The sequence below is a fragment of the Podarcis gaigeae genome (genome assembly GCF_964106915.1).
Source record: "Podarcis gaigeae genome assembly, chromosome: 13".
Lineage (NCBI taxonomy): Eukaryota > Metazoa > Chordata > Lepidosauria > Squamata > Lacertidae > Podarcis > Podarcis gaigeae.
In genome coordinates this window covers 33,007,557-33,033,771 of record NC_139689.1, presented here as the reverse complement: position 1 = coordinate 33,033,771, position 26,215 = coordinate 33,007,557, and the positions used below count along the sequence as shown (strand labels likewise).

The window sequence follows — 26,215 nt, the reverse complement described above, 5'->3', positions numbered from 1 at the left end:
CTGAATCCCAATAAGCACATAATCCGTGTAGTCAGCCTCTTGCCACTTCCAGTCTGTCCACCTTCATGGGGGAAGATAGGATAAATGAGTGCCAAAATCCCAGGTGGAACTTTGCTTTGTGCCTTTCATGTCTTTGCTCCAGACCCTGTTCAAATATGGGTGGGCTTTTGAGAAGATGAAATACAGGTGATAAATTGTAAGTGGGAGCCAAGGTAGAACATAGTTTAAATTTTTCCTGTGCATGCCATCTGTTTAACTTTTGTGTTGCGAAGGCTCCCTCTCTATATATCAATATAAGATGTCTGCATATATCTAAATCCAGATCTCAGGGTTACAGCCCAGTCTAGTGTCACACAGAAATGGGTCACAGGGTGTGGAATATGCATATGGAGGTGGTGGAGCTGTGCAAATTGGAACTGGCTCAGTGTGGATTCATTTAAATCCTGTTGGGCAAACTATACAGACTATTTAATGTGAGATGCAATGGAGAGGAGGCAAAACATGTCTCCTTACCCTGGATAGCTGGAGTAGTGGGGCAGGTTTAGCCCTGACCCCAGTGTTGTCTGCAAGTGTACCCCTGCACCTTCTTCCATATAAGTGAATGGCTGCCTATGTGGGGATAATGAAACATTGAACCTGGAGATAATATGGTGGGAGCAAAAGCTGCCCGCTGCTCCCAACCACTGTTGGGCCGGGCATTGTGACCAGAAACCTCATGGCAGGGGTGAGTTGGAGGGGATCCTGGCCATATGCAGGCTTCCAACTTAACAACAGTGACAAGCACCTCCCTAGTTGCTAATATCCTCTCTAGCTCTTTAAAATGTGCATCATCTTGTTTATCTTTAGTCACATTAGGGTGAGCCTGTGTTTGACCTAGTTTTTATAGGGAGATGTTGCTCCTTCCTACAAATCTACCCACACATGGCCAACTGAAGAGAGATCAGTTGCCAAACTCCGCCCTTGATTGAAAGTTTGCTTTTGGCTGTTTTCAGTTTCACGGTTTTCAGTTGCCCCCCTCCCCATATACAGTCAAACCTCGTTCTGCGTCCACCTCCGTTTGCGTCCACTTTGGCGAACGTCTGCGACAAATCCGGAAGTACCAGAACGGGTTACTTCTGGGTTCAGCGCATGTGCATAAGTGCTAAATCGTGCTGCGCGTGCACAGACATGGTGCTTCGGTGTGTGTCATTTCCGGGTTGCGGAGGGGCTTCCGGAACGGATCCCCACTGTAACCCGAGATTCCACTGTAGTCACATACCCTTGATGTCAGGGTGTTTCCCTCCACCAGGCATTGGGAACTGTCACTGCTGGACATTGGGTGTTGGGTGGCTTGGTGATGCAACCTGCTGAACCTCCCTTGAGATGACTCAGTGGGCTTTGCTTATGCTCAGAATCACTTGACTCATTGCCACGCTTGGAGTCAGGAGCTAATTGTCATTCCTGGGCAGTTTTCCCATGCACCTGAGTGCATTTTGCCATTCCTGTACAATCTGCCTAGCCTTAACAACAACAACAACAGCAGCAGCAGCACCCCTGTTGCCTTCCGCCAATGCACTTGCTCCCTGCAGGTTCCACACCCTGGTCCTCTCTCTGCAGGCTGGTCCCTGTGGGTAACAATAAAAGAATGAACAGGGTGGTGATACAACAGGGTGTCAATTGCAGTGGTCCCTTGGGGGGCAGGTGGTTGGACTAAATGTCCTTTTTCCAGCCCCTTCAACCTCCGCCCTTTACTTTTGCTGACCTTTGCTTACCTTCCTCCCTGCTTTGTCACAGGCAACATCAAAGCCAGTCGCCGGTCTTCCTACCTCTTAGCCATAACCACAGAACGCTCCAAGTCATGTGATGATGGTCTGAACACATTTCGGGATGAGGGGAAGCTTCTGAGGTGGGTTTGGTTCTTTGCCCCTCCCCGCCTCCCCCCAGTTCCTTGTAATTAGCTGATTTTGAGAGGGGGGTTGGTGACTATTATGCATTCTTTCTGAACTGTTTTGATTTGTTTGGTATTGGCAACACATTCCAGAGGAGCAACTGCATTATGTGGGTTGAGCCAGGCAATGCCTTCAGCCTTTCAAAGGTTTTGGCAGCAAAACCAATCTGGAGACCACCAATCTTGGTCCAACCAGCTCAGTCTTGTCTACTCCACAGTTAGCCAATCTGGTGCCCTCCAGATGTTGTTGGGCTTCAGCTGCCACCAGCATCAGCCACCGCGGTTGGCCCAGTGGTCAGGGATGGTGGGAGTCAGAGTCCGACAGCATCTGCAGGAAGCCACCTTGGCTTACCCCCATTCTGCTCCAAAGGGGCAACAGTTCTTCCAAGATTTTCTATCTCTGCAGCATGAGATCTGTCAGCTGGAGATGCCAGGGATTGACCCTGAGATGTTCTGGATGTCAAGCATGTGCTCTGCCACTGAACCTTGGCCCCTCTCCCCATGTGTTTGTATTTTGCGCAGTTATGTGCCTCTTGTCTATGTGGAATCACTGGTATTGGAACCCTTCTCCCGGGAGTTGTTATCTATGACTTACTGGTTCTGTATGCAGGGCTCCCAACCTCTGGGTGATAGTGTTGGCCACAATTGTGTTGTGGAGTAAGCTTCTGTACACCAGAACCCATTAGAGGCATTTGATAAAATGTGTGGCTGAGTCTTAATCTTCAAAATATGTTAAGCTTTGTACCATAGAATTCTTCTTTAGTCCCCCCACCCCGCTGCTGCCTGCCCCGGTGGCATGATGTGTGCAACCTATGCAGCATGGAGTGTGGTTTCTTCCTCTTTTGTTCTGAAATGCAGGAGATGGATTAGAGTTAGTTGCACTCTGGATACAGATAGGTAGCCGTGTTGGTCTGCCATAGTCAAAACAAAAAAAATTGCAATTCAGCAGCTTCTCTTTCCAGTCTATTTCTGAAATTCCTTTGTAGTAAAATTCCTTTGTAGGAATTTCAGAAATAGACTGGAAAGAGAAGCTGCTGAATTGCAACTTATTACCAAACTTAAAACCATGGAGAGACCTGGTCTGAACAAAGACATTGGATTCTTATCTCATTATACACGACAAAGCCATTTTTCACCTTCTCACCCCTTGCTTTTTCCTGTAAGACCTATTGCAGTCGTTAAGAGTCGTCAACAGGCTCATCTCAGCTATCTGCCAATCACCCATTCCCACCACCCTTCTGAGTAATACCCCTCCCCACCTTCTCACTATATAGAAGGGTCTGGTGACTTCTGTTTCAGTGTATCTGAAGAAGTGTGCATGCACACGAAAGCTCATACCAAGAACTAACTTAGTTGGTCTTTAAGGTGCTACTGGAAGGAATTTTTTTTGTTTTGCACTCTGGAGTTTGGTGTGTGTGTGTTATGTGCAGTGACGTGCCTGAGTGTAAGCAGGGCTCGTTCCCTTTTTAATTTGCGTAGCTCATGTCAACTGTATTGATGGTTTCTCCTTAGGAGGCTGCCGAGCCGGGTGCCAAGCCTCCGCATGCTAAGAAGCTTTTTCACTGATGGGGTAAGTATTGTGGCTCTGTGATCCTCCTTTTCTTAAAAGCAGCGAGGGGAAGTGGATCACTAGATTCTGCCTGTCTCAATCCCTCATCACACTTGTGTATTGTGACTCTAATTAAACAGAAAATAAAACTTTAAAGCACACCCACTGACTATTCCTTTCTAGTTTCCTTATCTGTTTTTTTTTAAGAAGTAAAAAAAAAGTAACATTTTCTACATCTGTAGCTAGAACAGGTTCACTTCTCCTTCCCTCCCCATGCTGAAGCAATGTGCTGTCCTCCCCTGGTTCACCAGAAACATATTCTGAACATAGCTGTCACCGTTTCCCTTTTTTAAAGGGAAATTCCCTTATTCTGAATAGGATTCCTTGCAAGAAAAAGGAACAGTTAACAGCTATGATTCTGAACCTCTGACTGAGCAGCACTTGCTTATTTTTGTCTGCTCAAACAACGTTTTGCCTGTGCGTAAGCATTCAATCTGTTCCTTGGCCTAATTTGAACAACAATTTGCCTATACAGTGGTACCTCTAGTTGCGGAGTTAATCTGTTTTGGGGGCCATTCGCACCCCAAAAAGTCCGCAACTAGAGCGCCTCTTCTGCACATGTGTGTGGCGCACATCACTTCTGCACATGTGCAGGTGGCAAACCTGGAAGTAAACACTTCTGGGTTTCCCACCTTCATAAGCTGAAAGTACGTAACAAGAGCGGAACGCAACACGAGGTATTAAAGCTGCATTCTGGCCTCCTCTAAGACTAGGGTTTTGTTTTGTTTGTGGGTGTATTCTGCAATGTGCCATTAGTGGTAGATTTATACTGAACCGTCCACATGCCATTCTTCTTTATTAGTAGTTTTGTAATGCTTCCACAATGTTATATAGTGCAACAAAAGCAGAACAACCTGGAACATTTGTGGTATGGAAAGTTATGGGATTTTTGCAGGAAGATGCCCACTGATTAGGAAACAAAGTAGTCTCTCAGCCCCAGGGGCAGAACAATATTGAAAGCAAGATCACGTATCACCATCCCAATACCACCATGAGCACAAATCATCGTGCATGCACAATGGAAAGCGTGTCTGGAGGGGCCTCCCTTTTCTCTCTCCTACCCCAGTGGTTGAACAGTGGTCGCCTTCCCACCCATGGGTGCCCACCAACCTCTCTTTTGTTTCCCGTCCCCTTGCAGTCTTTGGATAGCCTGGGTACCTCTGAAGACACCCGATCGAAGCGGCATTCGACCTCGGACTTGTTGGATGTCACTTTCAGTGACGTGAGGAAAGAGGGCTGGCTCCATTACAAACAAATCCTCACAAAGAAAGGCAAGGTATGTTGTACCTTCTGGCAAGGATGGAGCAGTGTGGGTGTATGTCTTTGGTTGGGGTGGAGTAGTAGGAAATAATTCTGATATATACACTGGTAAGCACTGGCCATCACCAGTCAGGATTTTTTTGGGGGGGGGGGAATGATAGTAAACTGAATAGTCTGCTGTGTGTCGTAGTATTTAAAGGGGGCAGTTGGCAATGTAGCTGGGACTCCCAACTCTTTAGTCCCAGCCAGCATGACCAATGGTCAGGGATGCTGGGAGTTGTAGTCCAGCAACAACATCTGGAGGGGCCTCAGATTCCCCACCCTTGCACAAAAGCATAGTTAAGCACTACAGCAGACCCACGGCTTACGCACAATTTACTTACGCAGTTGCAGTTTTGTGCAGGTGGCGGGAAAATGAAAATAAATGGAGGCGGGGAGGGGGGAACAGTCCAATATTTTGTGTAACCTTCCCATAGCACGGCAAGCAAGGTGGAGGGCTTGAAAAGCTCTTTCTGCACCGGGTTTTCTTTCCACAGAAAATTTTGAAGCCTTCCACCTTGCTTGCTGGGCTCTGGGAAGGTCACATAAGGCATATGTTTTTATATCTGTTGGAAGCTGCTGCCCAGAGTGGCTGGGTCAACCCAGTAGGATGGGCAGGGCATTACTACTACTACTACTACTACTACTACTACTATTTCGGGTGGCCCCCCAAGATCTCGTGAAAACCTCCCACAGCCTTCCAGAGGCCTTGTGCAATGTTCCCAGGGGCAGTTCCTGTAGTCTTCCTGACTTCACATGATATTGCCTTTGCATACGAGCCCCCTGAACGTAACCTCCACCTCAGTTTTAAAATAATGAATCTGATAGGAGTTGAACTTTAAAAATAATAATACAGAAACAACCCAGCACTTTGGTTCCAGTGCATTACTGTAGTGTGTGGAATGCTCAATGTTTCTAGGTTCCTATTCCCAAACAGATGAAAAAGAAAATTTAAAAACAGCTTTCTCTGCTAATAATGAGCGGTGCTGTCCCATCCTTTGTAACGCTCAGAAAGGGAGCTACATTGAGATTTCTGTACTATTTTACTTAACTGTGGAAGCCAGGTGACCGATAAGAAATCCATAATTGTTGGACAATCATATAAATAAGCAAACCTGCACATGTGTACTAAGTTTGGACCCTGTCCCCCAGTTTGAAAGTTTGGTGTTTCTTCTTGTAAGTAATTTCAAATAAATCTGCAAATATAAATCTTTTACGTACTGCAACATGTTCTTGAGTTCTTGAATGCTCTTCTTGGGGGGGAGGTGGGTGAAGGTGGGATTTCACTCAATGTTTTCTTATACTGCAGCTGGAGGAAACCTTGTTGCCATTAAAAAAAACAAAAACGCAGTGCTAGAGCTCATGTGTTAAATATGAGAGCACCAAGGTTCAAGCTCATGTCTTCTCCAGGTAGGGCAGGGAAAAGACACCTGCCTGATGTGTTAGAAAGGCACTGCTAGTGCCCTGTAGATAATTTAGAATTCAACTCCCATTATCCCTGATGATTGGCTATTCTGGATGGACTTGATGGGAGTTGCAGTCCAACATCATATGAAGAACATCAGGTTGGGGAAGGCTGGTGTAGGCAGCACTGCACTGCGTATACCAATGGCCTGACTTGGTATAAGGAACCTTCCTATATTTAGCAAATAGGTAGCTTAGGGCAAGAGACCGGGTCTTGCCCAAGATGATGTAGGGTATGTTCACATGAGCGCCTTAAAACACAGTGAGATCACCCCCACCCCCGCTGCGTTTCAAGCTGCGTTTGCACAGTGGGGTTCACATCAGAAAAGTGGGGAGGGGGAATATCTTCACCAGACACACATAACCATTTGGGTTGCTCCCCCCACTCCCTACAAACTCTTGCCCATTAAGCTTTAATGTGCGCATGCGCGCTCATCTGTGCATGTGCGGCGGCTGCTAGGATACGTTCACATTTTCCGGTTTTCTAGTCTGATTGAAACTGGTTTGAGCAAAGAATAATAATGCATCAAATAGCACTGTTTGCCAAGAAACTACAGGATCGATATGGACTGTGGCTGACATCGTGTGAATATGAAATTGAAAACCAGCAGTAGAAGTACGCTGGATGCAGAGCAAGCAGTAATGTGAACATACCCATATTAAGCCTGAGACAGCAAAAGGGCTTGATCCCAGGCACTACTGAAGCTGAAGTGTTGCCTATCAGAATTTGGTGTCCCAATACATCTTTGCAGGAAATCTCTCTCCCTCTCTCCTTCACCTCCCCTCTGTCTTCCTCCTCCCTCAACATGTGCCCAAATTCCTACTCTCGCTCTTTCTCCCTCTACAGAAAGTTGGCGGAGGCATTCGGCAGTGGAAGCGGGTCTTCGCTGTCCTACGTGCACACTCGCTCTACTTATGCAAGGACCGGCGGGAGGCTGTGGCCATTGCCCCGCCCCCAGGTGAGGAGGAGCAGCCGCCAATCAGCATCCGAGCGTGCCTGGTAGACATCTCCTACAGTGACACCAAGAGGAAGCACGTCTTCCGGCTGACGACCGCTGACTTCTGTGAATGTCTCTTTCAGGCCGAGGATCGGGATGACATGCTGGCCTGGATTAAAGTCATCAGGGAGAGTAGCAAAGCCGAGGGTGAGGTGAGAACTGCCCTTGGCTGGCTCCTGGGCCACTGGCTTTTCCAAAACACCTCTGTCGGCAGTCTCCTCTTTGCTTTCTCTCAGGTGTTTGCCCTTTTCCCCAAGGAAGAGGCCACCTGCAAATTCTCAATGGTACCTGGTCTTAGCACACACATTGCTGTGAGCATCCATGGATCTCCCATGGCATGTTGGGATCTGCACACATCTTGTGGCCTCCATCCAGTTGGATATAGTCTGTCTTCCAGAGAAGCAATATACACTTGGGGGGTGGGGACCTGTGTCCATTACCAGAGATTTCTTTGAAAATTTATGAGATTTCTGTCTCAGCAGCTTCAACTGCTGAAGAGGCAAGCCACCATTCTATTTAAAAAGCAGCTTGCCTCTTCGTAAATCGAAAGTGCACTAAAGAGCTCTGTCTGTGCATGCAGTTATTCTACATGAAGTTTCTTTGTATAGCAATCCCACAGCATGAACATGCACTAGTGTGAGCATGTATTCGCAGCAAGGTTTCTCCCTGCTCCCCTCCTGAAAGTTTCAGCAGTCCCTGAGAATTCCATGCTAGTAAAAGCTTAAGGCTTGGGAGAGCTGAAAAGTCAGTTTGGTGGTTCAGCCACAAGAGCTGCTGGAAGGCGAAAAGCCTCAGCCCAAGCTTGGATCTTGGCCTGTGCATAATTCTGAATTTAGGAGGCAGAGTGTGCTCTCAATTTTATGACCATGCAATTGTTCATCTCCATACTTGGGCTTCTTGACTTTGGGAGGCACAGAAGTTGCTCTGTCCAAAAATTGGGCCTGGCTGTCTTCTGCCCTCTTTGGCTGGAGGTGATAGGAAGGATAAACTATCCATATATGCAGGGAAAGAAAAGGTTCTGCCCTAATTATTATATATGCTGAACATCCCTTCACCCCTTGATTCCTGTTTGAATGTATGAGCTGTGCAGGCAATTAATTGGTTCAAACTCTGATCTGACCACTTTTTAGCCTGTCCCAGAATTTTGATGGAACTGAAAGGGGGAACTTTATTCAGCAGAGTAACAAGATACTGTTGAAACCTGTGTGGCTTTGAGCTGACAGTTAACCTTCTTTCTATATCTTTTCTCTCCCAATAATCTCCAGGACCCTGGGTTTGCAAGCCAAGCACTGATCAATAAGAAGCTAAATGATTACAGAAAAGTGAGGTAAATTTCTTACAATTCTTTCTTCTTTGCTTCTCCCCACCCCATTTTGTCAGTCTACATCTAGCTCTTTCTAAACTATCTGGGATGCACCACTTTAGATTGCTGTTGGGGACTCATGTGATCAAGTCTCTATACAACATCTTCCCCGTCCCCACACACATAGAAAGCAAGCTTGTGAACGAGAAGCTGGGCTTAAGACATACTAGTTTTCTAGGTGGAGGGGTTTTGGGTTTTGTGGGGTAGGGGTATACAAAGGAACATCCTATTAGATTAGACCCAATCTGCAATCAGACACAGGTTACCTCGGTCAGGCATGGCTAAACTTGGCCCTCCAGCTGTTTTGGGACTACAGCTCCCATCATCCCTAGCTAACAGGACCAGTGGTCAAAGATTATGGGAATTGTAGTCCCAAAACAGCTGGAGGGACAAGTTTGGCCATGCCTGCCTCAGATAGTACTTTTGGGACAGGTATCCCAGCCTGCTGGTTCACGTATCCTATTTCTTCCCTTGTTCCTTGTTAAGTGCAGGGTTAGGTTAAACTTAACATTTCCCAGAAAACTCTCTCACAATTATATAGCTAATTGAAGCACGTGTTACCTCACTCAAGATGGTGCCACTTTCACTGGTTGGTGTGCAATACCTCCCCTCCTCTCCTCTTGGTTAGTTGACTTGCTGATAACAGAGTTAACCCTTAAGCTGTAAACTGAATGATCCCTACTGTTGCACTTCTTTCATGGGCATAGCCGGGGAGGGGGCAGGGGGCACCTGCCCCCCTAAATAAATAAAAATCAATACAATTACTGAAGTAACTGAGGTTCTGCCCCCCCTAACATAAAGCCTGCCCACCAACATAAATCTCGCTATGCCCATGCCTGCTCCACTCCTTCAAACCTGGTCGCCTAGCTGTGGACATTGGAGTCCAGTGTGGATGTCAAGTGTGTCACACTCTTAGCTTGCTTTTACAACTTCCACACCCTGCTGGTTCAATAATGGCGCCTCTTCATCAGTAGCCTTTTGTCTCTCTGATTGACTTGGATCAGTCTCTTTAGTCACCCCTGCAGTTTAGTGCCTTATTCTTCCCAGAAATGGATGTCCGTAGACAAGATAAAAACCAGCATCATGAATCATTCCTGCAGCTGTGAATATTTGCTTCCATAAAATTATAGTACAGCTACAGCTTCCAGTCTGTTAATTAGGGCAGCTCCATGCAGAGTGATAGTAGAGTAGTCTAGCATTAGCGTAAGATACAATATGAAAGGTGAATTATGTGTACAGTAGTACCTTGGTTGTCAAACTTAATTCGTTCGGAGAGTCCGTTCGACTCCCGGAACTGATCGAAAACCAAGGCGTGGAAGCTGCAGAAGCCATGATGGATGTTCAGCATCCAAAAAACATTTGCAAAACAGAACACTTTCGGGTTTGCAGTGTTCAGGAGCCAATTTGTTCGGGAGCCAAGCCGTTTGACAACCAAGGTATAGGTTTGCCATCATAAAAAAGGTTTTGAAAATCCTCTCTGGTTCAGTTGATGGCAAAGACCAGTGTTTTGTATGTGTGGAGGCCTTGAGTTGGTACATTGCATGTTCCTTTTCCCTTACAGCTCCTCTGGGACCAAACCAGACTCCTCCCCAAAAGGTCCTCGTGTGCCGGGGGTGAAGTCAGAATTGCAGAAGCAACTAGGAACAGGGCCACCCCGTTCCCCACGGCAGGATGCCATCACACTAAGAGGTATGAGAGCCTTGAGCGCATCTCTGAGTCTTTGTGAGCAACAGGGTGAGAAGACACTCTGTGTACTTTGCACCTTAATATCCAGAGGGAGCACACAAATCTGTGAATAGTGCCTAACTAATTTTTTTAATCAACAGCTTCTGGGGCTCAGATTTTCCTAGAAGTTCTGCTCTCTGAGGTCCTGCTGCCTCATTCCAGCTGCAGCAGCAACTGTTTAATTTATCCCTCTATCATTCTACATTAACAAGTCCTTAAAGCTGCTTATATTTGTTTTTATGGAGCAGTATAGGATGGCCAGGGTTGCTGGTCAGAAGCCAGAGTGACTTATTGGATATAATGTAGGGTCTCTGGGAGGCTGGGGTTCAAATCATATCACAGCCAATGACTTGCTGGCAGAGTTGGGTTATGTATGTATGCACAGTGGTACCTTGGTTTACAAACAGTCTGGTTTGCATATGTTTTGGGTTACAAACACGTCAAACCAGGAAGTGCATGTCCCGGTTTGCAAACTTTTTTTGGATTGCAACCCATTTTTTTGTATTACGAACAAATTTTTGTGGGAGGCCCCATTGGCGAAAGTGCACCTTGGGTTACAACCTGTTTTGGTTTACAAACAGACCCCCAGAACAGATTATGGTTGTAAGCTAAGGTACCACTGTATTTAAGTGCCATCAATATACAGTCGTACCTCAGAAGTCGAACACCTTGTGAGTCGAATGTTTTGGCCCCCAAACGCCACAAACCCAGAAGTGAGTGTTGTGGTTTGCAAATTTATTTGGAATCCAAACATCCGGTGCAGGTTCCACAGCTTCTTATTGACTGCAGGAGGTTCCTGCAGCCAATCAGAAGCTACACTTTGGTTTCCAAACGTTTTGGAAGTCGAATGGACTTCCGGAACGGATTCCGTTAGACTTCTGAGGTACGACTGTAAATGGCTCTGTACAAAATTATTTAAATTTTCTAGTTGTCTTCTGCCTCAGTTCCCTACCTGGAAGTTATTTGTGTGTGTCTCCATTAGCCAGGCTTGTCACTGTCAGGCTAGCTTTTCATGTGCACAATTATCATTTTTTTAATGTGAGGAAAGGAAGGAAGGAAGGAAGGAAGGAAGGAAGGAAGGAAGGAAGGAAGGAAGGAAGGAAAGAAGGGTAACCCACTTGACAATGACATTACAACCACCCATTTTCATATGCTGGCGTTATTTGAAATCAAACCATGCTGACAAAGGTGTGGCTTTGTAGGCACCAGTTCCCAGCTGATCAGTGGTGCTTGCAAACCCCCACTTTTGTCACTTTTGTCATCTTTACCTGCAGCACACCTGATGCTCAGATGTATGGCAGGTGGATAAAATGGTCTGTTGGGCCAAATGAGGAGGAGGACTGATGGGCCTGATTATGCCTGCAGAACTGTGGTACCCCCATCACTGCTTTAGGCAGGCCACTGGGTGATAATTTTTCGTCTGATTTTGGCCTGTTATGTTGCTCAGCCAGTGAACTTGCTTTTGTTATTCTTTCCCCCTGCCCAGATGACAGTGCCCACCAGAAAGCTCCTTGGGGTATCCACATAATGAAGAAAAACAAGAAGCCTGCTCCAAGGGCCTTTGGCGTGAGACTAGAAGACTGCCAACCTGCCCCTGACAACAAGGTAGGGTCTTGCATTTCCCTGCATGTGCGAACCTAGTGCATTAAATTGTAAGAAACCCATTTTTTCGTGCTGCAGCACCTACACTTTGGAACTCCCTGCCTGTTGAAGCCAGGCAGGTGCTGGACTTGTCGCTGCACCCTTAAAACATTTTTGATTAGGAAAGCCTGTCCAGACACAAAGATGTGCTGCTACAATCAAGAAGAATATGCATTTTGTTAGCTAAGTAAATATTAGAGAGGAAGCACCTTGAGCTTTCCCAAGGGCTAAAACCCAGTTAAAATCTCTGGTAGGCTACCTTCCCCAATAATAACCTGTCATTCCAAGCTGCCTTTGTGCTCTTCCTGCTTGCAGCCTAGTCACAGACAGCTGTGTGTTTGCTTTAGATAGCAAGTACCTGCAAGCATGCAAGTAGAATCACCACATGCAGTGGAAAAAGGTGTGTTGTGTAGAGTTGAAAGCGAGGAGGAAGTTGAGACCTATTAGCCTGGTGGAAAGAGAATGATTTACCAGACATGGTCTACAGCAGGGGTAGTCAACCTTTTTATACTTATCACCACTAATGCATCTTTATTGATGGTAAAATTTCCTTACCGCCCACCAGTGCTAGGTGGAAGGAGAACCCCCTACCGCCCACCTAGAATCCTGAAACAACCACTAGTGGGACCAGGTTGACAGTCTCTGATCTACAGAGTTCCAGTTGAGGGGGCTGGATGCTAAATGCCAGTGCGGTGCAGTTGGTAGAGTGTCAGTCTAAAGCCTGGAAGACTGGGGTGGTGTTCCCCACTCAGCCATGAGGCTCACTTGGTGACCTTGGGCATACTGTTACTGTCTCTCAATCTAACCTACCTCACAGGTTGGTCTGAAGGTAACCTTGAGAAAAGGTGAGGTATGTTGCTGGCATCTGTCTGTCTTGAGAGACAATGGAGTGCACCTCTGGGGATGAAGTCAAACCTCTGCATTAGCAACACCGAAGTGACCTTCCTGGGGTGCAAGCCTGGGCCGTGTGTATGGAGGTCCTGGGCTGCCCAGACAACAAGACTCCCCTCTCAGCCTCACAGTTCTCCTTCAAAGGAAAGCACTGCAATATGTTTGGTACCTGCTTGGCTGCAGGAGTTGCTGGAAGGAGGCGTACAAGGCGCCGTCCAACCGCCTTAGGGACTCCACTCCAGATTTGTGTAGGGCAGCGGTTCTCAACCTGTGGGTCCCCAGATGTTGTTTGACTACAACTCCCATCATCCCTGAGCTCTGGCCTTGCTAGCTAGGGGTGGTGGGAGTTGTAGTCCTACAACATCTGGGGACCCACAGGTTGAGAAAGGCTGGTGTAGGGTTTACTTCTTAGCCTTTTCTTCTCCCAAAGATATCTCACAAGGCAGCAGAGGTTTTCCTTCTCCTAGATTAGCTACCTTCCCAGGTTGATGAGCTTCACCTGCCCCTAAAGGTGGGATATAAATGTACTAAATAAGTAAAGCAATACAACACATCCCTGTTCAGGGAATGTGCAACATGCTGCTTAGAGGAGCATCTCGGCTTAATTGTGATACAAGCCAATCCTGTGTTTTCGGAAGTGTAGAGACTTACTCTCGCATCTCATGCCCAGTTAAAACGCAGTGCCCAAGTTGTTGATGTCCATATTCCGACAGTCGCCAGAAATAAATTGAAGTTCAGACTATATGGATTTGGCTGCAGGCAAAATTTGATGTTCCAGAAATTAATATGACATCCTTGCAGGGGATATGTATTGGTCACGTGCATGTTTGTTTTGGGACTGGCCAGCTATTTAAGGCCCTTTAGACCGGGTGTGGCACCTTGTCTGGCACCAGCCCATTTGCTTCTGCAGCTTTTAATTGCCGCCGCCACACAGCGCTCAAGCCTGTGACTTGTGAAGGTTTCTGAGACTGCCGCCATCCTCACCTCCGCACTTCACTTTCTGCAGAAAGTCCCCCTGATTGTGGAAGCCTGCTGCAAGGTGGTGGAAGACAAAGGCTTGGAATACATGGGCATCTACCGGGTCCCTGGGAACAACGCTGTGGTCTCCAGCCTCCAGGAGCAGCTCAACAAAGGGTCTGCAGAAATCAATCTGCAGGAAGAGGTGAGAGCAGGACCACTCTGCCCCTCCCTGGCTCCTGCCAGTCTCTCTGCCTCCTGTCAGTCTCTCTGTTTCCCATCTTCGCTACTGTCGAAAACTCAGCATATAGTATGCTGCTGCCACCTAGCTGCCACTTAGCTGTACTATAGGCAGTGCCCACGCATATTTGCAGAAGGCTGTACCTGTTGCACACCGAACGCTTGGCCAGTTCACAAGCCTCGTTTGGGCTTCTGACTCATAGAAGCAAATAAACTAAGCGAAAAAATCAGGAACTCTCCGAGTCAAATCATGCCTCAGCCATGAAACCACTACCTGTACTTTTGCAAGGTTGTCTCTCCTCACCCACCCCCTCTGCCATCTAGTGTTATAATGTAATGAGTACAGCATCCTTTTCTGATAAATCACCTGTTTTCTGGAGACAAATAAATCACTGATGGAAATCAAAGGTTGTCCCTTGGTCATTTCTTGCCAGTGTGGCTGCACGATTTACGATAGTGTTGATGTTTCTCCTGTTCTTCTGGGATCTGGTCTCTTGGTGAGATTAGAAGTGTGGTTTTGAAAAATCCCAAACTTTAAAATTACTTCTTTCTCTCTCCCTGTTTGGCCAGAGGTGGCAAGACTTGAACGTCATCAGCAGTCTCTTGAAGTCGTTCTTCCGGAAGCTCCCGGAACCACTGTTTACAGATGGTGAGTGACTCTGGCTTGACACCCTTAGCATTTAAGATAACGTAGGTCTACATTTTCTCTCTCGAACAGATGGGCAAGTGGAAAGGCAAAATGCTCGGATGGTTGGGATTGTGGGGCAGGCCACGTTTTTGGTGCATTGGATGCGGGTGGGAAGGTCTGACTATGGGTCTGCCTTCTGGGTCTAAACCTAGGCGCTCCCCTCTTTCAGCAAATGAAATTGGTTTTGGCAGTGCAGGGGCAGACATGGATAGCGAGAGAGGAAAGAGGAGCTTAAGTACCCAGAGAAAGGACTGGGGCCTCTGGCTGGGCAAGTGACTATATAATAGCAAAGCTCCCAGGAAGGCCTTTTGAATTAATTTCAGGGTTTTGGAAGGGAGGTATTTCCCCAACAGTGCTCTTTCTGGTCTTCAGTGCCTTAAGCTTGCCCCTATTTCTTTTCCATCGTGAGCAAAACACTTGCCTTTAAATGAGCAGGGTTGTCCCTAACATCAAGTCAGCTGTCCCGCAAAACCCCTATCATGCAGGAGCAGGAGCGCATTTGAGTGCTCACCTGGTAGGTTTAGGTGACAAGGGTTTGCAGGCAGGCCGAGTGAGCAGGAGCCAGCAGAGGAAGAGATGAGGCAGAAAGCTGTTGGAGGAGGGATGGAGCTCTCCATCTTCCCACTGCCAGTTCAGTGGCAGGACACCTGCCTTGTGTGCAGAAGGCCCCAGGCTCAATCCTCAGCATCTCCAGGTAGGGCTGGGAGAGGCTCCTGTGCAAAGTCTGGGAGAGCTGCTGCCGGTCACTGTAGATGATGCTGAGCCAGATGGACCGGTTGCTGCAGAACAGGGCTTCCCAAACTTGGGTCTCCAGCTGTTTCCCATCATGCCTGACCACTGTTCCTGCTAGCTAGGGATTATGGGAGCTGTAGTCCCCCCTGCTCAGATCAACCCATTGCAAGCCTCTAAATTAATTTTTCCTCTAAGCAAAGGGGCAGCTGTGTGTTCTTGGTTTTCCCTTCCAGCCAGACTAGATTATTGTAATGCACTATATGTGGGGTTGCTTTTGAAGACTGTCCAGAAGTTTCAGTTGTTCAGCAATGTAGCGGCCAGACCTTTGTCAGGCATTCTCAGATCAGAGCATATAACTCCAGGCTTTGATCTCCTTTGGGAGCCTTGAGACTCCTTTGGGCTTCCTGTTTGCTTTCAGACTCAATTCAAAATGCTTTGGAGCAGCTTTGGAGCAGGTTACTTTAAGGAGTGCTTGCTCTCATAGAGGCCTACCTGGGAATTGAGATCAGGGTCAGAGGTCTTGCGCTCAGTGCCATTGGTCTGCCCAGGTAAACTGCCACCTTATCACCTTGCGCGGGACTCCCATTTCCTCTGACCAGACAGTGCCTAACAATCACAGATGAATTTCTTCTTTTTTACAAGATAAGTACAATGACTTTATTGAAGCCAACCGGATTGAAGATGCCAGCGAAAGGATGAAGACCTTGCGCAAACTGGTATGCAATTAGGGGAGGGGAAGTTGTCCTCTGTGAGTGGATGCTTTTTTCTTTGCAGTGCAGTGGGGGAAACACAAACACATTTCCTCTCCGTCTTGTTGTAACAAAGCTTTTGAGAGGGCAGGTTGTAGCTCAGTGGTAGATCATCTGTGCCGCAGGTCCCTGGCATTTCCAGATAGACCTTGGGAAGGACCTCTAACCGAGTCCTTGGAGAGCACTGGCCAATTGATGCAGAGGAGGCTCAAGGGCTTCATGGAAAGTTGGTCAGACCTCTAAGACCTGGTTGCCAGTGGCAAAGGAAACCAATGCACACTTACGCATGCACACACACTTATCACACATAGAGCACATGCACACTTACAACACATACAGCAAGCAAACCTGCACTCAAACTAACCACATATATACAGACATATGGCACTGCCCACCCCCCGCTATACAGTTATGCAGCCATACATAGGTATTCTTTCTCTCTCATACACAAGCCCCTGATGGCGGATGGCAGGAGATTTCATGCCCCCTCGTGGTCTTCAAGGAATGATACCTGAAGTTCAAGAGGCAGCGTTTTCACACCCACTGCAGAGCTGAGGGGTGGGAGGAGACTTGCCACTCTGGGTTCACCAACCCTAATGTAGACTATACTGAGCTAGGCAGCTCAGTGGTCTGACTCAATATGAAACCACTTCCTGTGTTCCAGTTATGCTAAAGTGGTGGCGGCATGAGTCAGTCTTCAGCTGAAATTAAAAACTTAATATTGGTGTGGATAACAGATGGGTTAAAGCATGTTCTCTACAGCAGTTATGTGTTGGGTCTCTAGGTAGAAAGCTGGATGCGGCAGGGAGAGAGAGAAATTGCCAGCATGGGAATGGAGAAAAGAGGAAGCCTTAAATGTAACATGTTAACACCCAGCAAATTTCAAGTCAGAGGATACTCCAAGAGCATCTATAAAACAGACAATTTACTTAACTGCCAAGCCAGTTATAAAAACACTTATGTCTTTAACACATTGAATGGCATCCAAGTCAACAGTGAAGTACGAAATTATTCTTAATTCTGGAAAAACCAGTATGCAGAAATGATTCCTCTCTTTAAGAACACCGATTTTATTACACAAAGCAGAGCAAATTATGTAGCACTCCTCTCCAAACACACTTCATCCCTTGGCATAGGAAGTTCATTATTTAAACAATTAAAAAAAATGTTTAAACAATTTAAAAAATCCTCCCTTTATAATCTTAAGCGTTCTCTTGCCCCATTTTACATTTCATAAAACAAACCAACAGAATCGCTCTTAAGGGTTTGCTTTTTTTAAAAAAATACTTTCTTAACCCTAAAGGCAATTCTTCATGATGTCTGCTAAAGTAACCTCTAAAACAAAGGCCACAGGCAGCTTATATAGTCCTGAGTACAAACCAAAAGCCTCTTAATGCCAATTACGGAGGACTAAAGGGGGGCGGGTGGGAAGGACTGGCTGAATGAGCCTTATATTTGCATGCTGACTATGTAAAATAATTAACCTTGAACCAGTGAAGAGGGAAAAACATGTAGGAAATAAGTACATAGGGAAAGTGTAAGATGTAATTAACTCCATATTGACAAATCCTGTAACGAGCCCCGTTCATGCTTGTAACTTACTCTTTTGCTGCATGTAGAATTAGAGAACTGTAGAGTTGGAAGGGACCACAAGGGTCAATCTAGTCCATTCCTGCGGTGCAGGAATCTTTTGCCCAACATGGGGCTCAAACGTACGAACTTGAGATTAAGTGTCTCATGCTGAGTTATCTCCATTCCCTAAATCTGGGTTCTTTTGCAGTTGTGAGCACTACAACACCATAGCTAAGCTGTTTATGATTTCATGGGCAATTCAATCACATGCCGGCAAATTCAGATGGTGCAGTTATAGTGAACTGGAAGGTCTTGGGCAAGGATTACCTGTCCACGCACACACTTTAAGCCTCCACATTGGTGAATTCCTGAGCATAACTTACAGAGCAGGTACAGCTATATCTTTTAGCGTCCAGCTTTAGTTGATGTAGGTGATGGTAAGCTTTTGAGTTTCACAGGTTTCTGTGTCTTCCTAAATTCAGAAGCTTCTGTATCCCTGCAGTTTGAGTGCCAAATTCATTTCACCAATTTTTTTGGAGAAATCTGGAAGAAGAGAAGGATTGGAGGAATTTTCCATCTTTCACGGATGTCCCAAGCTCTAATTGTCGCTGCTGTTTTTCTTCCATCTGTTCCTCAGATCCGGGACTTGCCAGGCCATTATTACGAGACCCTGAAGTTTCTGGTGGGACACCTGAAGACAATTGCTGATCATTCCGAGAAGAACAAGGTAATGTTTGCTGAACCGAAAGAAATACGCAGTATGATATGGTAGCTTCTTCATGTGGAAGAAGATCTGGGTAGCACAAGCCATGGTTAAGCAACACTCTTCCACAACAACTCTGCTCCCAGAAAACAAAACCCCAGCATCCCCATGACAGAGACACTGTATAGCCTCTGTGCAAGTTATGTGAAAGCAAATCAGGACAGTTTCTCAGTATATATGCTTCATCTGGAAGCAGCCTTAGGCTAAGCAGTGGTTTGATCTCAGTGCCTCGTAAGCAGTGTAATAGGTCAGACCAAAGTCCAGTGTTTTGTCCCCACACCGGCCAGCCAGATGACTGTGGAAAGCCTGCTGGGGGGACAGGAGGGCAGCAGTCCCATTCTGCTCTCATTTCCCAAATATGAGAGGTATGTTCAGAGGCAGGGTGACTGATCCTAGAGTTAGCCATTGTGACTGTAAGATGTTGATAGTCTTATCTTCTGTGGATTTGTCTAAGCCCCTTTTATTTTATTTTTTGTAATTTTTTTTATAATTTTCAATTTTGCAAGGATTCCACATTCACCCAAATGCCAACATTTATACATTTAACATCGACTTCTCTTCCCCCCTTTCCTTTGCGGCTGCATATTCTAAGTATTCCATATTCTGTCTTTTTCTTTTTTTTCTCATCTCAGTTTATTTTATACGGCTGAATTTAGTATAACCCTGCTAATGGTTTGATTTGTTTACAATGATTCCCCCCCCCCCCCCCAATATCCTACAAACCATTTCCAGTCTTCCTTAAAGACTCTTTCTTCCTGGTCTCTTACTCTGCTAGTTAAACTCACCATTTCTGCATACTCCATCAACTTCATCTGCCATTCCTCCTTTGTTGGAAATGGGCCTTCTGTCTAAGCCCCTTTTAAAGCCATCTAAGTTGAGTATCCATCTCTACCGTCTTCATAACTTCCACCACAATCCTAGTCACTTACCTAGAAGTAAGCCCCAAACTTCCCAAAAGACAATTCTCGGATTGCACAGTTAGCTTGCAAGCTCCTTGGGGCCAAAGACCTGTTTATAGAATTTCACAAGCAACAGCAAAGTGTCTTGTGTACAGTGCAGGTGTTTATATAACTATAACAACTAATGCAGACTGAAAGCTGAGATGTTTGCGGGAAACAGTCTTGTAGCTTCCTTTGCCGCCTTGCAGTCAAATGCCAGAATAGTCTTTTCTCTCTCTTTTTAAGCCTAAAAACCACAATGGCTTGCATTGCAGATGGAGCCCCGGAATCTTGCTCTGGTGTTTGGTCCCACCCTTGTTAGAACGTCGGAGGACAACATGACCGACATGGTGACACACATGCCTGACCGCTACAAAATCGTGGAGACCCTCATACAGCACGTAAGGGGCATGGAGGTGCCTGCAGGGGCATAGCAGGGGCTGGAGGGCAACCAGGAGAAGACTGGCCCTGCCTCCTGGATGTGGGATGACCACCACTTAATTGCTTTTTAAAAGTCATCTGGATATCTTCTTGCAAAGAAATGAATGCAAAAATTTTTCAATCCATTATTAGTTTCTGAAGTGGTTGCTGCGTTTTGCATTTGCTCCCGTCACTGTAAATATATGTGAACATTTCTCAATTTGTTGAGGTACGTTAGCTTAACCATATAAGAAGAACTTTCACAAGATACAAGGAATATCTCATGCGTTAAATCACTACTGGTCTCTTCTTGTTCCAGTATTTTCTATAATCGCAGCTAAGTCTATTGGCAGTTACTCTGAACTGGTTCTTGACCAGTGAATCAGTTGTGGATAACAACAACAACAACAACAACAATAATATTTTATTTATATCCCTCCCCAGCCGAAGCCAGGCTCAGAGTGGCTAACAACAATAAAAGTAACACAGTTTACATAAAATCACAATCAATTAATTGAAATGCATTCTAAAATCAATTCGTTCTAAAATCAATTCAAAATCAAATTAATGGCAACCATTGGGCTTGAGTTCTGTGAGGATTACCAAAGGAGGGCGTCAGACTGTGCCTTGGCCAAAGGCCTGGTGGAACAGCTCCATCTTGCAGGCCCTGCGGAAAGATGTCAAGTCCCACAGGGCCCTAGTCTCTTGTGACAGAGCGTTCCACCAGATCGGGGCCACGGCCGAAAAAGCCCTGGCTCTGGTCGAGGCCAGCCTAACCTCCCTGTGGCCCGGGATCTCCAAGATGTTTTTATTTGAAGACCAAAAAGTCCTCCGTGGGACATACCAGGAGAGGCAGTCGCGTAGGTATGAGGGTCCTAGGCCATATAGGGCTTTAAAGGTTAAAACCAGCACCTTGAACCTGAACTTGTACTCCACCGGGAGCCAATGCAGCTGATATAGCACTGGGTGAATGTGATCCCATGGCAAGAAGTACTTTCACTGTTCTTGCTACCTGCTGCTCAGCAGGCATAGGGTTGATGGGAGTTGTAGTCTTCTCTTCCCTGCCATAGGTCACTTCAGAAGCACCCTCACTGAGTTCAAACCAGATATGTCTCTTCCTGTTCTACAGGGATAGAGGGCTGGTAAGGGAGAGGAGAATGGTTCTGCAAGTTTGAAGCATGAGCTGGGTTTAGGGAAAATAATGGCCAGTGGACTAATGGCTAGGCTGTCACAAATAAATCCCTTCCTTGAAGCCACATTCTGGAAGGACTGAAAAGGTGCAAACTCAAATGCTTGATACAGGAAATCATGGTGTATTGCCCTCACAGGGGAAAATTACACATTAAGACTGGCACAAAGCATAAAGGAACCATTGTGGGAGAATGGTGGAGCTTTATTTCATTCAGAAATTCTCCAGAAAAAACCAAATATCAATTCCAAAGGTTTACGCTAACGTGTGGATCACTTAACCATAATGTGTTTTACAGGCATGCACTGTTGCATGTTGTGGTGTATGTATGGAAAAATAACCTGTATTTTTTGGGGGGGGGGTCAAATTAAAAATTCAAATATATCCTTCCTGGTTCTTTGAAGCCAGTGAAAAGCCAACGCACAGAAATGTTCCTGTGTTGTGATTTTTTAAAATAATAGTAGCAGCAGAGAGGGCGAAGGAACATACAACTGGCTAAATATACATACAACAGTTATAAATTATTATTTGCAGTAGGTGGGAAGCCCTCCAAAAGCATAGTGAGGAAGGAGGAATTCTGATGACTAGCTAACCCAGTGCCCAGCTTCACAGAACGTACGTCTGTCTTGTGAAGTGAAAAGCCAGGAAGAGTTCGTGTTTGCATTTCATGGGTGAAGAACCTGCCACGACACCCCTTTAAATCCAGGGCAGGCAGCCTCTTGGATTCCAGCCTTCATCTGCCCAAACCAGCCTGGCCCAATGGTCAGGAGAGATGGGACAGGTGTAGTCCCATAACACCTGAAGAGCAACAAGTCCCCCCAGCCCACCGTTAAACTTGCGAGTCTTAATATGATGTTGGCTTTGACTGGTTAATGTTAGCAAACTCGACTCTGCTTTGATTCCTCTCCTCTGCCTTTTCCCTTCCACAGTCAGACTGGTTTTTCAGCGACAAGGAGGATAAAGGTGAGAAGGTGAGTCACTTGGGAAGGAGGAGGATGCCTGTACCTGAGACTGCAGGGGAATGCAGGGTGTCAGCACAGCCCTTTCCCAGCCATGCTCTGTAGACAGTCTTTCTGCTGATTCCTGTTGGTGGTCAGAAAGGACAGCCCTGCAGCTAGGGTGTTGTTGCGGTAAAAGAGCCTAAGCTTTATTTTGGGGCAAACCAGATGCCTGTGAGGAAACCCACTAGCAGGACAGGAAGGCAATAGCCCTTTCCCAACAACTGGTCCTCAGAGACACAACGCCTGTGGTATTGGATATAGTAAGGAACCATAGTGTGACTGGTAGCTGTTGATAGCCTTGCCCTCCTTAAAGTTGTCCCCTCCCCTTCAGAGCTGTCGTCGCTGCATCTTTTGCCCATGAATTTGATAGTTCTAATAAGGAGCTGGGTGGAAAAAAATACTTCTTTTTGTCTGTCTGGAATCTCCCACCATTTTCTTTCATTGGATGATCTCAGGATTCATGCTGCTCGCAGATCTGTTTATGCAGGAAAGACAGGAGGCAGGCAGTCTTTTTAAGAACGCTGAAAGAACATACGAAAGAGGTTTTGCTTACCAAGGTGTACACATGGCACTTCTTTTGACCCCCTGTTGCTTCTGCCAGACAGGCGTCGCTGGCTTTTGGAATTATATGTTTATATGCATGTGTGTGTGTATATCTTGGTTTCTAGAGGTGATGAGCATACAGATACTAACTGCTCTCTCTCAGTCCGCCACCCCCTGCCCCAAATGTATGAGGGTGGTGGACGTATAGGAGGGGCCCTTCTGCCACTCTTAGCACCGGAGGGAGTCTGAAGGAAAGGAAGTGCTCTTTTAGATATTTAGGGCCTAAGTCCTTTAGAGCTGTAATCATGAATGTGAGTACTTTGAATTGTGTCGATTAACCAACTGGCAACCAAGGCAACTATTTTAAAACTGTGGTCTAGGTTTCGTAGGCTTGAACTGTGGTGTACTGTTGAGTGGCTGGTCTTCCCTGTTTGGCCCAAGGTCAAATGAGATAATCTTTTAGTTCTTTTCAGCTTTACTCTTCTATGGAACATTATGAGATGGGAGGAGTGGTTCTTCCCTTCCCTTCTCCCCATCCCCCCCCCCCCCCCAGGTATAGGAAGGAAGATAGATGACTGGAGAGCTCCCAGTTTTCCTATACTGAAATACTGAGACCTCCACAGTGCAGCCAAACACACCAATAAGAGAGTTGGCTGAGGAGAAAGGGAAATCCATAGAACACTGTACATCTAGCAGACGGCTTGAATCTTTCCCTCCTAACCACAAATGCATCCATTTTGCAGACCCCTGTAGATGAGCAGGAGGCCCAATCAGTGCCGAATATTGAGTACCTTCTGCCCAACATTGGGAGGACAGCAGCACCGGGGGACGCTTCAGGTGAGTGGACATTGCTTCATCCCAATGGCTGTGGAATTCCCACAGTACAAAGTTCTGGCTGGTGTTTTGCAGTGTCGCCTCTCTGTAAACGTTATTCCCGTTAGTTCCAGTATTTAAGCCCAACAAGCAAAAAAAGAAAAAGAAAAGTTAGTCCACTTGCCTTTCACACTAACTTCCCTTTGACATTACACGTTTCATACATAAGCCCAGATCTCATTTCTCTTAGCTTTCCCATAGGCCTGTAAATTGTCTTTAGCTCCTTGTTGTTGACCTGTCCATCTAACCCCATCCCTTGAGTGCACGATGCTCAACATCCCTTGCCAAAGCCATCTGCCTGCTTCTGAAAAACATTTGTGTTTGGGCAATTCTCTGATAGCAGAGAAGTCTGTGTTTGGGCAAAAGCTACTGGGATTAGCTCCTTCCCTTTGAGGCTGCACTGTTAGCAACAATGTGCATCTCTTTCTCCCTGCCCCACTTTCTCGCAATTTCATAAAATATAATGCACCGCTTGATTGGAAGAAGCTTCCAAACAGTTTAAAAAGAAATGAAACAATAAAACTGAGAAAAATCTACAACCCTATTTTAAAACATACCAAAGATAAAATGCCAAAGGAGATTAAAATTGCCTCAACTTTCTAAGCATCAGGGAAGGCTTGTCTAAAAAGGTAAAGGTAAAGGGACCCCTGACCATTAGGTCTAGTCACGGATGACTCTGGGGTTGCGGCGCTCATCTCACTTTATTGGCCGAGGGAGCCAGCGTACAGCTTCCGGGTCATGTGGCCAGCATGACTAAGCCGCTTCTGGCGAACCAGAGCAGCGCAAGGAAACACCGTTTACCTTCCTGCCGGATCAGTACCTATTTATCTACTTGCACTTTGATGTGCTTTCAAACTGCTAGGTTGGCAGGAGCAGGGACCAAGCAACGGGAGCTCACCCCATCGTGGGGATTCGAACCACCAACCTTCTGATCGGCAAGTCCTAGGCTCTGTGGTTTAACCCACAGCGCCACCCGCGTCCCAAGAATGTTTTAGCAGACACCTAAAAGAGTACAATGACAGGCGCTTGGTTGATCTCAGTAGGCAGGGAGTCGCAAAGTGCAGGTGCTGCCACCCTAATTGATCACATTCTTACAAATGTGGAACAGATATTAATTGGCACCTGCAGTAGCTAGTGCCAGTTCTACCTATCAAAGCGGTTGAGTGGGCACGTGTTGGGTAAGGTGATCTTGTAGGTAAACTGGACCCAAATTGTTAAGGGCTTTATATGATAACAGTGATGCCTTGAACTTGGCCCAGTAGAAAATCAGCAACTTGTGCAGATCTCTGATCACATGTGTTATATGCTGACAAGGCCTCACTCCTGTCGGCCACTGTGCTGTACCATTATGCACTTAACTGCAGCTTCTGAATCGAGCACAAGGGAAGCCCAACATTCCTTGCATTGCTAGCCCCAAAATGGAAAACGAGCGAGGTCCCAGCTAAAGAAGAATGGCAACTTGTTGACAGAATATGCACAACTCGCAGACTTAACATATAGAATAAAAGAACAAGAAGAACATAAGTTTAAAGAAGATTGGAAAACGTTTATTGAATATATATATATAGGAAATAATTGTTTACAGCTGAAAATGCTGGCAGCCTTAAGATAACAGTGTAAAAAGTTTTGATGGAAGCAATAATGGAATACTGAATTGTATAGTTTTTGTAAAATATGCAGGGATTTATGATATGTAAAATGAACCATGGAAAGGGAAGAATGGAAACCACTGATATCTTAAGGATGTAAAATGAGTATTTTAAATTGTAGAACAGAAAATGTAATTAAAACACACACACACACACACACACCATTGCCTGCATTACCATAATCCCATCTTGAAGTAACCAATGCACAAACTACTATGGCAAGGCTTTCCTGGTCCACGAATGGCCGTAGCAGTCGAACCAGCCGCAGTTGGTAAATGCCACTTGCAGCCATTGAGGCAGAGCTGGATCCAGAAGCACCCTCAAACTGCCAACCTGCTCCTTCACAGGGAGTGCAGCCCCATCCCAGGCTAGTCAGGTGATCAACTTCCCCAATGTGGGAGCGACTCATCCACAGTCCCTGCGTCTTGCTGGGATTCAAGCTCAGCTTGTTTTTCCTCATCCATTTCACCGCTGCATCCAGGCAGTGGCCCAGGGACTGTGCAGCCTCTCCCCATTCAGATGTCATGGAGAAATAGAGCTGAGTGTCTCCAGCATACTGATGGCACCTGGCCCAGAAACGCCGAATGACTGCTCCCAATGGTTTCATGTAGATATTAAATTGCACTAGAGAGGAGAATCCCTTGTTGCACCCCATAGTGTAGCCACCAGGGGGCCAAAGGCAATCTTCCAACGCTGCTCTCTAGGCTGCCCTGATTGGAACCATTGTAATACAGTGCCACCAATTCACATTTCCCAGATTGGGTCTAGGAGGATGCTGTGGCCAATGGCCTCCAATGCCAAAGAAAGATTAAGAAGCAGGCACAAGGTCCTACTTCCCCCTCTGAAAAGGGTGACCAAGGCCAGCTCAGTTCTGAACCCAGATAGGAAGGGATCTAAAGAATTGGTGCCCTCCAAGAATTGGTGTCCTCCCAAGAATGCCACCATGACACTCTCCACCACCTTCCCCCCAAAGAGGGTATTGGC

At 46.3% G+C, this 26,215-nt stretch overlaps 1 protein-coding gene across 5 annotated transcripts in view; it reads left to right on the top strand.

Annotated features, from left to right (window-relative positions):
- The window catches only part of ARHGAP23 (Rho GTPase activating protein 23), a 175,580-nt gene that overhangs the window by 136,186 nt on the left and 13,179 nt on the right, over nucleotides 1-26,215 (top strand). For all 5 annotated transcript variants that reach the window (XM_083708589.1, XM_083708587.1, XM_083708588.1 and 2 more), the window contains 14 exons: nucleotides 1,774-1,885; nucleotides 3,440-3,497; nucleotides 4,675-4,812; nucleotides 7,147-7,449; nucleotides 8,563-8,624; nucleotides 10,222-10,349; nucleotides 11,872-11,990; nucleotides 13,924-14,079; nucleotides 14,685-14,763; nucleotides 16,177-16,250; nucleotides 18,493-18,582; nucleotides 19,832-19,957; nucleotides 22,095-22,136; nucleotides 23,453-23,546. In XM_083708589.1, coding sequence (XP_083564715.1) covers nucleotides 1,774-1,885; nucleotides 3,440-3,497; nucleotides 4,675-4,812; nucleotides 7,147-7,449; nucleotides 8,563-8,624; nucleotides 10,222-10,349; nucleotides 11,872-11,990; nucleotides 13,924-14,079; nucleotides 14,685-14,763; nucleotides 16,177-16,250; nucleotides 18,493-18,582; nucleotides 19,832-19,957; nucleotides 22,095-22,136; nucleotides 23,453-23,546 — 1,581 coding nt within the window. The remainder of the gene's footprint in view (nucleotides 1-1,773; nucleotides 1,886-3,439; nucleotides 3,498-4,674; nucleotides 4,813-7,146; nucleotides 7,450-8,562; nucleotides 8,625-10,221; nucleotides 10,350-11,871; nucleotides 11,991-13,923; nucleotides 14,080-14,684; nucleotides 14,764-16,176; nucleotides 16,251-18,492; nucleotides 18,583-19,831; nucleotides 19,958-22,094; nucleotides 22,137-23,452; nucleotides 23,547-26,215) is intronic.